The 16,380-nt window shown below is 49.9% G+C and overlaps 1 protein-coding gene across 3 annotated transcripts in view; it reads left to right on the top strand.

The window, feature by feature from the left end:
- The window catches only part of ABR (ABR activator of RhoGEF and GTPase), a 132,257-nt gene that overhangs the window by 49,485 nt on the left and 66,392 nt on the right, over positions 1-16,380 (top strand). For 2 of the 3 annotated variants that reach the window (XM_082201717.1, XM_082201718.1), the window contains exons 3-5: positions 10,515-10,619; positions 12,578-12,763; positions 16,128-16,235. In XM_082201717.1, coding sequence (XP_082057843.1) covers positions 10,515-10,619; positions 12,578-12,763; positions 16,128-16,235 — 399 coding nt within the window. Of the gene's footprint in view, positions 1-3,434; positions 4,070-10,514; positions 10,620-12,577; positions 12,764-16,127; positions 16,236-16,380 lie in introns of those variants that run through there. The other variant, XM_082201719.1, reaches the window with a different exon arrangement.

Raw genomic sequence — 16,380 nt, forward strand, 5'->3', positions numbered from 1 at the left:
AGCTAACAGGACCAGTGGTCAGGGATGATGGGAATTGTCATCCAAACATCAAGTTTCTAGCCCTTATGGATGTCAACAGATTCTAGAGAAAGCCTAATGGACCGGAGGATCCTGCTGCATCTCTGACGGCTCTGTTCAGGAAAATTACTACGAGGGAGGCAAAATAGTGTAAAAACACACAAACAGCCTGCTTGATACACTTGTTGTATTTCACGTTAGTCCAAGCGTATTGCAAGAAAACGATAACACGGGTGCCCTGCTAGTGCCGGTTTTCCTGTAAGTCTATTGTTTGATTGAAAAACGATAAAAATGCTTTTAAAATAAAATAAGCAGTGTGACTTCCATGTAACCAGGCAGAGAATGTCCTGCTGAACTGGCACAGGGTGGGGACTTAGTTAGAGGTGTTTAGGCAGAATCACAACCACCCTGTGAGGTAGTTTTGGCGGAGAGGCAGCGAGTGGCCCAAGGTCACCCGGTGAAACCTTCATGGCAAAGTGGGGATTTGAACCCTGCCATGATTGCGTCCTGTCTTAAGCGGGGGGCTGACAGGGGTGGGCTAGAGGACCTCTGAGGGGCTCCCCAACTCTGTGCTTCTAGGCGGCGGCTTGTTCTTTTTGCATTTCTTTATTACGGTTTCCTCCAAAGCATGTGCCCTGTTCGCACCCCCCCCCCGCTTCTCTTGCGACAACCCTGTGAGGTAGACCACAGGCTAGGTTGGGAGAAGCCGATTGTCGGGCAGAGAGGGAGCAGATGAAGCTGAATTTTCTCTCCCCCTTCCCAGCTCCATGTCCAGCTCAAGGACATAAGAGGAGCGTGCTGGATCAGGATCAGGCCAGTCTTTCCCCTTCTGTGGTCTTCAGAAGCACCACTGCCTCTGACTGTGGAGGCAGCGCATAGCCATCCAGGCTCGTAGTAGTAATAATAATAATAATAATTAATAATTAATAATAATAATAATTTATATCCCACCCTCCCCAGCTGAAGCCGGGCTCAGAGCGGCTAACAACAGTAAAAGTAACACAGTTTACATAAAACCCCAATCAATTAATTAAAATACATTCTAAAATCAATTCATTCTGAAATCAATTCAGCATCAAATTAATATCCCTTTCCTCCTCTGTGAATTTGCCTCATCCTCTTTAAAAGCCATCCAGGTTGGCGACCATCGCTGCCTCCTGTGGGAGGGAGTTCCATAGGTTAACCACATGAAGAAGGAGGTTCTTCTGTCTGTCCTGAACCCTCCAACATTCAGCTTAACTGGACGATTTCCTGGTGTTAGGAGCGATCCTCTCCGGTGCCACAATGGCTGGATTTTGGACTGCCATGGTGCAGAATTTAATCCCCCATGCTCAAACACTTATTATTATTATTATTAGTATTAGTAGTAGTAGTAGTAGTATTCACCCTTAGTTCCCAGAGGAGGTTACAACATTAAAACACAATATGAAAACCCATTTAGTAGCACAGTTTAATTTTGCACAAGATCACTGCTTCGTCAAGGTGAATTTGTGAATTTTTGCAGGGAGTGAAATTGCCCAGGAAGGAGTATATTTGCTCAGAGGCGGTGGGAAAAGAAGGCGGTTCTTCTCTCCCCCCTGACCAGCTCCCCAGAGTAGCAGAAAAAGCTGCCTATGCAAACTCTGTGGTCTGCGGCTTCCCCTTTTTCTTCCTTGTTGCAGATGAGAAGGCTTCTTTTTTCCCTTGCTGGGTCTCTACAGCTGTGTGCAATCCACTTCTCGCCCCTGATGCCCTTTCCAGGGGGGCCGCTAGCTAGCAGGGATTCCCATCTGTATGGGTGGTTTCCCCCTCTCACCCATCCCCAGTCTTATTGTGGCTGAGCTCATTCCCAGAAAGTTATATGCACTTTGTGCTTGCGCACTTTTCGTCTTGGAGGAGAGAAACAGAGAAAGAGAAGATATATCTATATACATATAGTTCTTCTGTGTTTGTTAGGAAACGTATATGCAGGCTTATGCATCAGACAGGACTCTTCACCTGGGCCAAAGAAACGTTCTGTGTGTCTCAGAAGCCTGCATAGGCAGAGCTGGAAATACATTTTTGTGACTCTCCTGAGCCAGTGGGATGCTGTGGATGCCAGTCCTTCTTGCAGCTTTAAAAACTATTTCAAGACCCCGAGACGTCCTGTGTCCCCTCCCCTTTCTTCCTTCTTTTTGCAGAAATATTTGTTTGTTGCTGTTTAGAGCAATAGTCTACCCTTCTCCTAAGGCCCTCAGGAGAGCCTAGGTCATTCTCCCCCACAAAAACAATCCTCACCAACAACCCTGCGAGGCAGAGAGCAGCCAGCCTGCAGTAACCCAACACACTTTGGGGCTGGGTGGAAATTCAAACCCAGGGCCTCTCTCACCCTAGTCTGGCACTTTAACCACTGAGACACGCTGACTCGCATTCCCCTAACACATGGATAGGCAAACTAAGGCCTGGGGGCTGGATCTGGCCCAATCGCCTTCTAAATGCAGCCCGCGGACGGTCCAGGAATCAGCATGTTTTTACATGAGTAGAATGTGTCCTTTTATTTAAAATGCATCCCTGGGTTATTTGTGGGGCATAAGAATTCGTTCATATTTTTTTTCAAAATATAGTCTGCCCCCCCCCAAGGTCTGAGGGGCAGTGGACCGGCCCCCTGCTGGAAAAGTTTGCTGACCCCTGCCCTAACACTTCACTACAGAAAGGACCTTTTCCCAACTCTCCATTAACCAATTATTACAATTCTTATACAGTGGTACCTCGGGTTAAGTACTTAATTCGTTCTGGAGGTCCGTACTTAACCTGAAACTGTTCTTAACCTGAAGCACCACTTTAGCTAATGGGGCCTCCTGCTGCTGCCGGGCCGCCGTTACGCAATTTCTGTTCTCATCCTGAAGCAAAGTTCTTAACCCAAGGTACTACTTCTGGGTTAGCGGAGTCTGTAACCTGAAGCGTATGTAACCTGAAGCATATGTAACCCGAGGTACCACTGTATTTATTTATTTATTCATACCCCCGTCTTTTACCCTGGGGGAACTCGAATGTTGTTGTCCCCACTCTGCACACAAACCTTGGGCCATCTTCACAACAGTCTTGCGAGGCGGGCTGTTGTCGTCAGCCCCGTCTTTTGGCTGAGGAAAAAACTGAGCCCCAGCCTAGGAAGCCTTGTGGCCGGGACACTTGCATTTCCTTCCTGAGAGGCCGTCCTGCGGTTGGGGACAGTAGTTTTTAGTTGCTTTTTAGCAGGTGATTTCTGCACCTGCTTCTTCCAAATGGGACTGCTGCAAGTTTGGGATCCATCTTTCCTTCTTTCCTCTTCCAACCACCCGGTGGCATTTGTGTCCTTGCTTTTTCCCTCCTCCAGGTTTTTTTTAAGGGGGTGCATTTAGCCTCCTCCTCCTCTTCTACCTCTCCGCCCTCCTGCACCACGGAAAAAAGCTGCTTCCTCAAAGAGTTCCTTCCCACGAACTTTCCCCATTTCTCTTGGCACCGGAGAGAGAGAGAGAAACAACCTCCTCTTTCTTCTTAAAAATATATACATATATCTCGTTTTGCCCGGCGTGGGTATCTCGGAGAGAGGGTCCTTTTCCCCACCTACCGAGGGCAGGCCAGCGGGCGAGGCTGGCGCTTCCTGTCTGCTGGACGAGCGCCAAGGCTGGGCAAGGACGGCGGAAAGAAAAGACCGAGAGACGGGAGCCATGCGTGCTGCCAGCCCAGGGAAGGGGTTAAGCTAAGCCTCCTGTTTCCTGGCTTCTCTTCTCCTCCTTTGCTTTTTTCCCACAGGAGTTGAGTTTCTTGGCCGCGGACTTTGCCTCTTCTGGAAAAAAGGGTGCGGGTTGCGTTTGGGGTGTGTGCCGTCCCGGGCTGCGGTGCCCGGGAATGGCTCTCTTCCTCGGAAGGAGGCCGTGCCAGGCGGCGATGCCAGGCCTGGCTGCCCCCTGGCTCCTCTGAGGGGGGCCGACTTCTTCCCAGAGCCCGGGGAGCCATGCAAGAAGAAGAGGAAGCCATTGGCTATCTCGATAAGGTCCTCGAAGAAGAGGAAGAGGAGAGGCCTGCTACCCCCAGCTCGCCGGCCTCGGAGAAGGTGGGCACGCAATTGGGGCGAGGCGGGCTCTTTGTGTCTGCCTAATCCTCCAGGACTGGCACGGGGGCTTCCAAAGGGGGCAGAAGGACCCAGTAGCCTGGCCACTGAAGGCTTAAGTTGGGCATTGCACTGGCATTGAGCCCATACGGGTGCAGCGGCTATAGAGTGCCAGGCTTGGGACAGGGTTCGAATCCCAGCTCCGTCACGAAACCCGTGTCCATTTAGGGCAACTTGCTGCTTCTGAGCCCAGCCCACATCGCAGCGTTGGCGTGGGGACTAAGCGGGGGGGGGGACTGCGTACGCCGCTTGGAGCTCCTTAAGAGATGACAGTTTGCTGTTCATGCAATAAATAAAATGGGGAGGGGGGCTTTTGCTGCGGGTTCAGCCCCTCACTCGATTCCCCAGAGGTGCCGCCAAGGGGTGGCTGATTTCAAGGTGTTGCAGGACACCCTGCCTCTTCAATGCCACCTTGTTCTGTGATGGAGGGAATAATAATAATAATAATAATAATAATAATAATAATAATAATACCTGTATATGGCCAGAGGCACTCTTGTAGTTTGGAGCTCTGGGCTTTCCAGGGCTGTGGTTTACATCTAGATGTGCTCTGGTGAAGCTGCCATAGTCTCTCTTTCTTGCTCCTTCTTGATATAATTCCAGGGTTTTCCCAGGATTTGGGGGCCTCTTGGGAGCGAGATGTTGTTGGCGATTTGTGTGAGCTTAGCAACAAGGGCTTCCAGGTCTGTCTTTTTCCCAGCCTGGTCCTCCCACCTCTGGAGGTAAAAGGGTTTGGGGTTTGCAGAAAGCTGGAGGTCAGCAGGGGCTGATAAGGCTGTTTGTTTGGGCTGGAGCCGATATATTTCTCTGCCTTTCTTTTTTCTCTCTTTCCCCCTCAACAGTTGCTGCCTAAAACTAACCCTCTCCATTTCTAAATCCCCCTATGCTTTTGGAACAGCCCTGCTCAGATGCAAGGGCTTAGTTTGAGCACGACGTTCAACTTTCTCCAAGAAAATAAATGATTTTCAGTGCCAAAGCCTCAGGCTTTTTTGGGTGGCTGGGGGAGTGTTGCTGCAACGATGGTTTGCCTCTGAGCATGGGCAGAGAGCATTTATTTTTGCTGTTGCTTCGTTGCTGAGTAATTGCAGGCCTCTCCTCCAGCTCCCCTTTTGGAGCTGGCAAGCTCAGCTTACAGGAAGTTTTGGTGCCAGGCACACAAATTAAGTCCTGGGAGCGGAGTGGAAGGGTTTTTTTTATTCATTCTTTCCTGGGTTGGGAATGTGCCCTTTTTGTGTACAGCAGCTGAAAGCTCTTTTGACTTGTGTGTGTGCTTTCCTCTCCTCTGTGTTTGTGATGTGTGAGTCCAGCCCTGCCAGGCCCAGGCTGGCAGCCCATGGGGCGTTCAGGCTCTTTGCGTTGTGCTATTGGCTGGGGGAAAGGGTTTGGATCCGTGGGGCGCCTGCGGCACTGAGTGGGAGGTTGGAAGGGGGCAAAACAGAGAGGGAGTCGAGCCCCAGCAGGCCCCATGTTGGAGCCGCCTGAGGACGGCGAGATCTTAAGTGGTTTTCCCTCCGAATGTAGACAAGTGACAACAAAGCTCTCCAACTGCTGGAAAGCAAGAAGAAAAAAAGGTGGTTTGTTTGTCAGGCTCTTTCCTTCCCTTCTTCCAAGGAGCTTAGGGGGAACTAGTAGGGTTGATTCCTCTGCCTCTGTTCCTATTACTTATCCCAACAAGCTTGCGAGGTACGCCCACTGGGCATGTCGCCCGCCTGGAACATTGAAGAGCCTCTGCCGGTCAGTGTAGACCAGCAGCTCTCAACCTGTGGGTCCCCAGATGTTGAACTACAACTCCCATCATCCCTAGCTTGCAAGGCCAGCGCTCAGGGATGATGGGAGTTGTAGTCCAAGAACATCTGGGGACCCACAGATTGAGAACTGCTGGTGTAGACCATGGGCAGGCAAACTAAGGCCTGGAGGCCGGATCCGGCCCAATCGCCTTCTAAATCCGGACCATGGACGGTCTGGGAAGCAGCGTGTTTTTACATGAGTAGAATGTGTCCTTTTATTTAAAATGCATCTCTGGGTTATTTGTGAGGCATAGGAATTTTTTCATCCCCCCCCCAAAAAAAATATATAGTCCGGCCCCCTACAAGGTCTGAGGGATAGTGGACTGGCCCCCTGCCGAAAAGGTTTGCTGATCCCTGGTGTAGACAGCACTGTGGCAGGTGGTCTCGTGGTCCGATGTGGAGGCTTCCCCTGTTTAAATCAGCTGTTGATTCAGAACCATGAGGACCGGAGCCTTGTTTCATTTTTAGGGGCAGAGCTGCAGCTAGCGGCAAAGCACCTGACTTGCAAACAGAAGACCCTGGGTCCAGTCCCCAGCTTCTCCAGGTAGGCCTGGGAATGTCCCCCGCCTGAATGCCCCCTGGAGAGCTGCTGCCGGTCAGTGTCGACAACCCTGAGCCTAGGTGGAACACTGGCTTTTGACTCCCCATAGGGCCATTTCCGGCGCTCCTATGACCTGCCCTCATTTGTACCTGCTTTGTTTTCCCAAGCAACACCACCCAGCGATAACCGCTTGTTTGGTGGACGCATAAAGGCAGCCTCTGTAGTAATACGTCAGCTGGAGGGTTTACAGTGCAAATGAACCGCAATTAATGCAAAGCAAACCAAAACGAGCGTCTCTGCAAGGAGGCATTCGAAATGAGCTGTTCTGCCACCGGCATTTTAACCTGAGAGTGTCAGAGAAGCCCAGCCGCTGGATCAGGCCAGAAGGGGGTCCCATGCGATCCAGCCTCCTGCATCTGCACTGATGCCGCAAAGGGAAGACCCCCAGCGAGACCCAAATATGGGGCAGCAGCGACTCTCCTTGCCTCTGACTTCCAGTGAGTGGTATTCAGAAGCATCCTGTTTTTTAAAAAGGATATTTTAAAAGACTGTGAAAATAGAGAATGTTTTGGCTGGTTAGGTCAGTGATCCCCCAAAGTGGACATTACCACCCCTTAGGGGGCAGTGGATTTATTGTGGGGCAGGGGGCTCTGGAGGTGTAAAAGAAGGACTATAACTGAACCAAGGCCATCAATTTCAATGAATAAATTGAACTAAGTAGTTATTTGGAATCTGCCATTAATGTTTACCGTTGTGAATTTTATCATATTATTTGGATCGTGCAAGCCACAATTCTAGGAATCTCTGGTTTAGAGGCGCCATATGCACTCTAGCGGTATATTGGTTAGTCTCAATAGCCTTTGGGGGCAAAGTCGGGGTAGACTTGGGAGTCGCGGGTGGGCGGCGCGCCAAATGTCACCCCCTCAGCGAAGACACTCGGGGTGTCCGCCCCCACTGCACCCCCCTTCCTCCGCCCCTGTGTCCTGGAGAGGTAGAGCCAAGAGGGTCCCCATTTCAAATTTCACCTCTGCCACAGGCTCCCTTGGGTGGCCTTAAAACAGCTCCTTACCAAATTGGGGGGTGACCACACTGACATGCTCTTATGGGAGAATGATTGCGGAAAACATCTTTGAAATCTTTAGAAGGAAAACCCGCTAGGTAATGGAATAATGCAGAGGTTTTCAACCTCTTTGAGTCCACAGCACCCTTGACCAACTATATACCTACGGGACCGCCTCTCCTGGTCTGCCCCGCGGAGGACCTTAAGGTTCACAAATGACAACACCTTGGAGGTCCCAAGTCGCAAGGTGGTTAGATTGGTCTCAACTAGGGCCAGGGCCTTTTCAGCACTGGCCCCAACATGGTGGAAGGCTCTGTCACAAGAGACTAGGGCCTTGACATCTTTCCGCAGGGCCTGCAAGACAGAGCTGTTCCGCCTGGCCTTTGGTCTGGACTCGGTCTGACCCTTATGTTTTCCCTCCCTTCATGGTCTTGATCTATCGGCTACTTTAAAATGAGGCTGCATTTTAAATTGCATTTTAACCTGTATTTTAAATTGCCCCCCCTATTATGTTTTTTTTTCTTTTTCGGGACGCGGGTGGCGCTGTGGGTAAAAGCCTCAGCGCCTAGGACTTGCCGATCGAAAGGTCGGCGGTTCGAATCCCCGCGGCGGGGTGCGCTCCTGTTGTTCGGTCCCAGCGCCTGCCAACCTAGCAGTTCGAAAGCACCCCCGGGTGCAAGTAGATAAATAGGTACCGCTTTATAGCGGGAAGGTAAACGGCGTTTCCGTGTGCTGCGCTGGTGCAGGCTCACCAGAGCAGCGATGTCACGCTGGCCACGTGACCCGGAAGTGTCTCCGGACAGCACTGGCCCCCGGCCTCTTGAGTGAGATGGGCGCACAACCCCAGAGTCTGTCAAGACTGGCCCGTTCGGGCAGGGGTACCTTTACCTTTACCTTTATTATGTTTTTACTGTGATTTTATTGGTGTTAGCTGCCCTGAGCCCGGCCCTGGCCAGCGAGGGAGGGGTATAAATAATTTTTTAAATTATTATTATATTGTTCTGCAGCACCCCTGCGAGGCACAGCAGCCGAGTTACGTCACCCTTTGCCTGCCAAGCCGGCCACCTCCAACCCCTTTCCGAACACCATCCCTGGTAGAGTGATCCTTCAGCCTCCTCTCTCCACTTCCTTGGGAGTCCTCCGGGCAGCTGCCGTCGCTGCCCCTGGTCTTTGAGCTGCCCCAAAGAGAGGTGCCCCTTCACACTGCCCCACAGGGGCCTGGGACTTGTCTGTCCGTTCCCAGCAGCAAGGGCTGATGGACTGGCTAGCTGGGCTCACTCGTCTGCTTGTTTGCTTACTCTCAGTCTGCCTCAGCTCCTGGCCAGCCCCAGAGACACCATTTGCTGTGCAAGTCTTTGGGAGGTAGAGACATGAGAGGGCATTTGAGGAGGGAGGGAAGGGAAGAGGGACAGCGGCTAGTGTTGCCTGCAGCACCCATAGCCATCATTCACGGCACCCCAGGGTCCAGGGCCCCCTGGTTGAAAACCACTGAGTACCAAATTTGTACCTCTGATTGCCACCATTCACCTGGCATTCCTTTCACAGGTTATGACAGGGTTCAGCAAAGTTTTTCAGCAGGGGGTCGGTCCACTGTCCCTCAGACCTTGGGGGCAGACGGCGGACTATATATTGGGGGGGGGGGAATATGAAAAAATTCCTATGCCCCACAAAGAACCCAGAGATGCATTTTAAAGAAAAGGACCCATTCTACTCATGTAAAAACACACTGATTCCCAGACCGTCCGCAGGCCGGATTTAGAAGGCGATTGGGCTGGATCCAGCCCCCAGGCCTTAGTTTGCCTACCCATGGGTTAGGGGATGTTAATTGACTGACCTTGTTGATTCTACTTAGGTGGTTTTAAAAAATCTGGTCCAGTTGTCTTCCGTTATCGTTATTTAATTTGTTTCAGGATAAATTGTTTGGCTGGTGCTGTTTTTTTTAATCATGGTATAAACTGCTTCAAGCTCTGTGTATTTACTGTTGAAGACCGCGTGTGTGTATGTGTGTGTGTGTGTGTGTGTGTGTGTGTGTTGGACTTATTGGATTTTAAAAATCTAATAAATAAATAAACAGCATTTCCCAGATCGTGTCGTGGACCTCAAGGTAAATGTGCAATTCAGTCATTCAGGGGGGATTCAGGTTTACGTTGTCTTGAGGAAACGTCTCTGTGAGAGGCAAATTTCATTTCCTTTAAAAAATAGTATCTTGTCATTCATCCATGGGGGATGTTGAAAGCGGCCTGTGTGAATTGGGGCCCTTGGCGATCAACCCTCTGGGTTGACTTCTTTTTTTGCTCTACAAGATATGGCAACATCTGTGGTCCCCCAGACATTGCCAGACTACAACTCCCATCATCCCCTGGCCTTTGGCTATGGTGGTTGCTGGGAGTTGGTGTATATCAATGTCTGGAGGACCACTATCCCCCGCATCCTCAATTTAGACCCATGAAATGCAAATCTTAGCCCCCAGGTAAAGGCAACATTCCCCATCTTAGCCAGGGTGCTGGGAACTTAGGAAGCCACCTTGCACTTAGTCAGAACATTGGTCTGTCCAGCTCAGTACTGGCCACACTAACTGGCAGCAGCTCTCTAAGGTTTCAGATGGGTGGGTGGGCGTCTTTCCTTCTACCTGGAGTTGCCAGTGGGGATTGAACTTGGAACATTCTGCATGCAAGGCAGGCGCTCTGTCACTGAGCCACTGGACTTCGTGTGTCGTTGCTTTGGTCCTTGGTGTCCTGTGTTCAAATCCTGCCTTGGTCACACAACTGGACAACCAGGGCCAGGTTGCTGCCTTTAAGACCAGCCTACCTGGCCGGGGGGGGGGGGTTGTGGAGTTGCAAGGGAATATAATTTTTTAAAAAACAATTGCACTCTCCAACTTGGGAGTGTAGAAAATTCAGTCTCCGCATGCTCAGAGACACTTGCAATCATCACCATCATCTTTGGAGCTGGGTCTTGGTTCCGCTCGCCTTTTAACATGTGGCATCTTATTTCTTCTAGGGTGGACAAGATGCTGGGAAGGGGGTGGACATGCGAAGGTTGGTCCTAAAGGATTTCCTGGCCAGTGAGGAGATGTACATCAACCAGCTCGAAGCACTATTACTGGTGAGTACGCCCCATATCGCAAGGGGGCTGGACCAGCCCCTTCCAATTCTGTGATTCTGTGGTGAATAATAATAATAATAATAATAATTTCCCCAGCCACTCTGGGCGGCTTCCAACAAAATATTAAAATACAGTAATGCCTCAAACATTAAAAGCTTCCCTAAAGAGGGCTGCCTTCAGATGTCTTCTAAAAGTCTGGTAGTTGTTGTTCTCTTTGACATCTGGTGGGAGGGAGTTCCACAGGGCAGGTGCCACCACCAAGAAGGCCCTCTGCCTGGTTCCCTGTAACTTGGCTTCTCACAGCGAGGGAACCACCAGAAGGCCCTCGGCGCTGGACTGCTGGTGAAGAGGAGACCAATAGCTGGGAGGAACAACCCAACTCACCTCTGGCTAGTTGGGCGAAGTGGGGTTGGGAATCGGAGAGGAGACAAGGACAGATCCTTCCCGGCCAGTGGAAAACACCAAAAGAGGCTGGCTGCTGACAGCCTAGGTAAAGAGGAATGTTTTTCCCCTGGTGCCTAAAGACATGTAATGATGGTGCCAGGTGAGCCTCTCTGGGGAGAGCATTGTGCAGTTGGGGAGCCACCACAGAAAAGGCCCCGTTCTTGTGTTGCCACCCTCCGTACCTCTCAAGGATAGACGTAGAGAAGGGCTTCAGGTGACAAGCACAGAGTCCAGGCCAGTTCTTATGGGAATAGGTGGTCCTCAGTAGCTGTGTTATAGTTAAACAACAAACCAGCCCGTCCTGAGTGCCGCCGCAGCCCTCTCCCCTCCCTTTAGCCCTTTCAGGCAGGGTGGTCATCGCTCAAGGGGATGGATGGAGGTTGTAGGCCAGCAATAATTGGAAGCCCAAAGTTTCCCTTCCCTGCTTGAAAAGGAAAGAGCCTGCTCCAAGATGGCCGCGTCATGCAGCTGCGAGTTCCGCATGTTTCTGGCTGGAGCAGACGTCCCGAGACAGCGGCCACGTCTTCCGCAGCCTCCTTTTGGTGGCCTCATCTCGAAAGTGTCCCTCTGAGGCCTATTTATAGCTTCCAGCTTCCTCCTGAGAGCCTGGCGTCCGAGTCACAGCAGCTCTGCCTTGCGCAACACCCGCGTGGGCCCACGGGGAGCTTCCCCTTCCATATTCTGGCGCAATGGGGAAGCTCGCGAAGTACTTCTCTTGACATTTCAAAGGGCCGCTGTGGTCTGTGGGGAGCTGGTTTGTTTTTTAAAACGCCTGCGGAGGTGTTCAGGAAAGTCTGATAATATATATTTATTTATTTTTACTTTTTTAAATTATTCACATTTGTACCCCATCTTTTCCTCCAGAGAGCTCAAGGTAGCGTACAGATGGTGTATGTGTTTTTTTATCGTCTGTGGAACTGCTCATGGTTAACTCGTGGTTTGTTAAACAAACCATGGTGTAAGCAAGCCACGGTTTAGTGCTACGTGCGGTGTTCGGAAGACTTACCATATTTTTTGCTCTATAGGGCGCACTGGACCATAGGGCGCACCTAGTTTTTTGGGGGGGAAATAAAGATTTTTTTTTAATTGCGGATAGCTGCCCGAAGCCCGGGGTGCGCAGCACTGCGCTCCTCGGGCTGCAGGCTGCAATCCGCAAGCCTTTGGAGCCGGCAGGAACTCCCGCTGCGCTCCGAAGGCTTGCGGATAGCTTCCTGATGCCTGGAGAGCGAGAGGGGTCGGTGCGCACTGACCCCTCTCGCTCTCCAGGCTTCAGCGAAAGCCTGCATTCACTCCATAGGACGCACAAACATTTCCCCTTCATTTTTGGAGGGGGAAAAGTGCGTCCTATAGAGCGAAAAATACGGTACCGCCTCTGAACATGGAGGCAGAGCGTAGGTTTGAAGCACCATGACTTGTTATCTTTACAAGGCTGGTTCACAAGAATGTGGGAGGGTCCCAGGGTTTAACTTTCTTTCTCTGATGCTTCCTCTTCCTCTGTGTCCGGCTCACTCCAGCCCATGAAGCCCCTAAAAGCAACAGCCACCACTTCCCAGCCTGTCCTCACGATCCAGCAGATCGAGACCATCTTCTACAAGATCCAGGACATCTACGAGATCCACAAGGAGTTCTACGACAGCCTTTGGCCCCAGGTCCAGAACTGGGACAGCAGTGTCGTGCTTGGCCACCTTTTCCAGAAGCTGGTGAGTTACCCTTTGGCTTTCTCTGGTCCTTGGCTTCCTGTGTGTCCACCACCAGTCTTTTAGTTCTGTTGTGGAGGTGTCCTCAGTAGTTTTGGTCCGGATAAAACACATAAACTGTGGCTAGCCCCAAACACATGAATCATGACTAGCACCAGACACGTAAACCATGGCCGGCACCAAACTCATAAACCCTGGCTAGATCAATCAATAATAATAATACAAGGTGTGACTGGAAAATTCAGTGAATGGTCACAGAAATTGGACAGCGATAAATATTTGAACATGCATACCTTACAGGCCTTCAAAGTAGGCCCCCTCTGATACAGTGCACCATTGACAACGTTCGTAGAACTGTTCGGAACTTCTGGGAAGTCCTATTTTCGTGCTGCTTTCAGTTCCCTCGTCACAGCAGCTTGGAGGTGTGAAATGTTGGAAAATCTGTGCTCTTTCAGTGCAGATTTCAGTTTTGGAAGAAGAAAGATATCTGGGGGGGGGGGCAGATCTGAGGAATATGGAGGGTGGGACAACTCAGTAACCCCAGTAATGATTTCACGTGGAATACGCAATTCTTCTGCCATCAGACGGACAAACGCCGATCCCGCATCAATAACTCACAAACTGTGTTGACATTTGCCACTGTTTCCTTTGCCGATTTTATGTTTGAATATTTCTCGCTGTCCGATTTCTGTGACCATTCACCAAAGTTTCCGGTCACACCTTGTAATAATAATAATAATAATAATAATAATAATAATAATAATAGTAATTTAAATGCCACTCAATAAAAAATAGTAAAAACACAATACAGCATCAAACACTAAAATAATAAGGCATGGCTAGCACCAAATGCTTAAGCCACAAAAACCACACTTTGCAAATCCAGTTCAGACCCTGGTTTCGCATCTGGTACATAATAGCCTCAGCTGTGGAGACCTAAAGGTTGGGGAAGGCTGGTTTGTTTACTACAGTCAAGAACAATCCATCACGGTTCAGAAAAGCGGGGGCAATACGTGGTTAAGCTTTAGCTTTGCGTGTGGCTCGTGTTTTACATTCTGGCCTATTTCCGAAAGGAATGGCTACGGTGTTTGAGGCTTCCTTGTTTGGAAAGAAGGTGGCTAAGATCCGAGGTGGGACACAACTGAAGTTTACAAAGTCGAAGGGAGAGGCCCAGCAGGGTCACCCAATAAAACGCTGATGAGCAGGAGGTTTGGGACAGTCAGAAAGACTTCTTCACCCAACGCAGAAGTTACTATGGCTGTAATGGAGCAATGCGCCTCTTGCACCAAAGGAGTGGGAGAGGGCTGCTGCTTCTGCGCACTCCTTCTGGGTTTCTCCTTGGGCCATCGCGGGGGGAATAGGATGATGGGCTAGATGATGATGATGATGATGATAATAATAATAATAATAATAATAATAATAATAATAATTTATTATTTACCCCGCCCATCTGGCTGAGTTTCCCCAGCCACTCTGGGTGGCTCCCAATCAAGTATTAAAAACAATACAGTGTTAAATATTAAAAACTTCCCTGAACAGCCTTCAGATGTCTTTTAAAAATAGGATAGCTACTTATTTCCTTCACATCTGATGGGAGGGCGTTCCACAGGGCGGGCGCCACTACCGAGAAGGCCCTCTGTCTGGTTCCCTGTAACCTTACTTCTCGCAATGAGGGAACCGCCAGAAGGCCCTCGGAGCTGGACGTCAGTGTCCGGGCTGAACGATGGGGGTGGAGATGCTCCTTCAGGTATACAGGACCGAGGCCATTTAGGACTTTAAAAGTCAGCACCAACACTTTGAATTGTGCTCGGAAACGTACTGGGAGGCAATGTAGATCTCTCAGAACCGGAAGATGGAACAGAAGTAGCCAACATGATGCTCCCCAGATGTGGTTTGGCCAGCCACTTCTCTTCACACCCAGCTAGCATAGCTTTTGGCCAGCAGTGATGAGATGGAAGCTTTTGGCCTCAACCAGGGTGGCTTTCCTGAGGTTCTCTTCGCCCACGGATCAGCCAGAGCGGGGTTGCTTGTGGAAATTTGGTCCATGGACCCCTTGCTTCCGTGGAGCCTGCCAGCGAGAGGTTTGTCTTTGTGAAGCCAGAAGCAGCCCTCCTTGCAGACAGGAGCTCTATTAACTACTTGAAATGAGGTCAGACAGTTTTCCAGGGTGGAAACCTTGCCCTGAGCGCTGCCTGTTCTCTCCAAAGAGTTTTAAATACATTATCATAGTTTGGGAGAAACTGTGTGGGTGGTGTGGAGCGGGGGGGGGGGGGAACAAGTTCGCCCAGTTCTTGAGTCAAGAACAAGCACATGGAGCTTAATGTATTGGGGGAAGGCACCATCGTGGGAGGGGATTGCTGCAGATTTGGGGTATATACAAAATATTTTTTAAAATCAGCTACCTCTTAGGCATCCCCAGTGGTACCTTTGGGGGGTCCTGTCTGAATTCAGAAATGAGGCTTCTGTTAATCTGAGATGGGAAGGAGCATCTTCCTCTGTGTTTAATTCCTGGAATTAGATGGGGCAGGTGTGCAAAGGCCCAATGCGTGGGTTTTTGTCTTGTTTTGTTCCAAGTGGAGAAAACATCACACCATCAGCACCACGCTGTATCCAAGTGAGCTATCCAGGCATCTGAAAGATTCCACTTCTACATTGGTAGTGGAAATCAGGCTTTGGTCTACCAGAAGCCTCAGGTGCCTTAAAGCACTAACTTCGGGCCTTCAAAGCACCCAATCTCCCAATGTCATTGTGGCATCAGGTCATTGACATGTTTCAGATTTGGCCTGCAAGGCTAGGTCCTCATAAGGATCTGGCCTGTGGAACCAAATGTTCTGCCCCTCCCACTGCCCCTGTTGCTGTATAATATAATGATTATTTCAAAAACAACCAAACCTATACTAAATGGAAATCCTCCCTGCCAAAGCAGCACTTAGAAAATTAAGGTTGTGCTCCAGATGGATTTGTCCTTGCCTAAAGGTGGATGCAAATGTTTCTTTGTTACTTAACAAAAATTGGATTTCTTTTCCCGTCTTGGGTTTTAGGAAAATTGCTGCGCAAGCTGTAATTATACTATTTTTATTTTTATTTAGGGAGGGTGCATTCAAAGATCTCACCTGTTTGTGGAGTGATCCTCAGCTATTTCTGGAAAGGGAGGTATAAATATATGAGGCCTTGATTATCTCGAGTCCTGTGATGAACCCCTTTAATTTCCCATGTGGGAAAAATGGGGCCTGCGGGGATATGGATCAGAAAGTGGGGGTGCCACGGTTTAAGAAGGCTGTGACCTATGGCCTCACGGAATGAATTTCATGGTTTTCTAATGTTTCCCTCCCTGTGCACACATATCACTGCTTGCCCCCCCCCATAGGCTAGCCAGCTGGGGGTGTACAAGGCCTTCGTGGACAACTACAAAATTGCGCTGGAGACGGCAGAAAAATGCAGCCAGAGCAACAACCAATTTCAGAAAATCTCAGAGGTGAGGATTCAAAATAATGTCGTTTATTTGCTTGTCTTTTCTTCACATGGGTAAAAAGTGGCATAGATGGAGTTAATCCTGTGAGTGGGTTGGTATGTGTGTTTTACTGTATCCTCAACAACCCTGTGAGGTTAGTCAGGATGGA

Source organism: Podarcis vaucheri (genome assembly GCF_965113315.1).
Source record: "Podarcis vaucheri genome assembly, chromosome: 15".
In the NCBI taxonomy this organism is placed as follows: Eukaryota; Metazoa; Chordata; class Lepidosauria; order Squamata; family Lacertidae; genus Podarcis; species Podarcis vaucheri.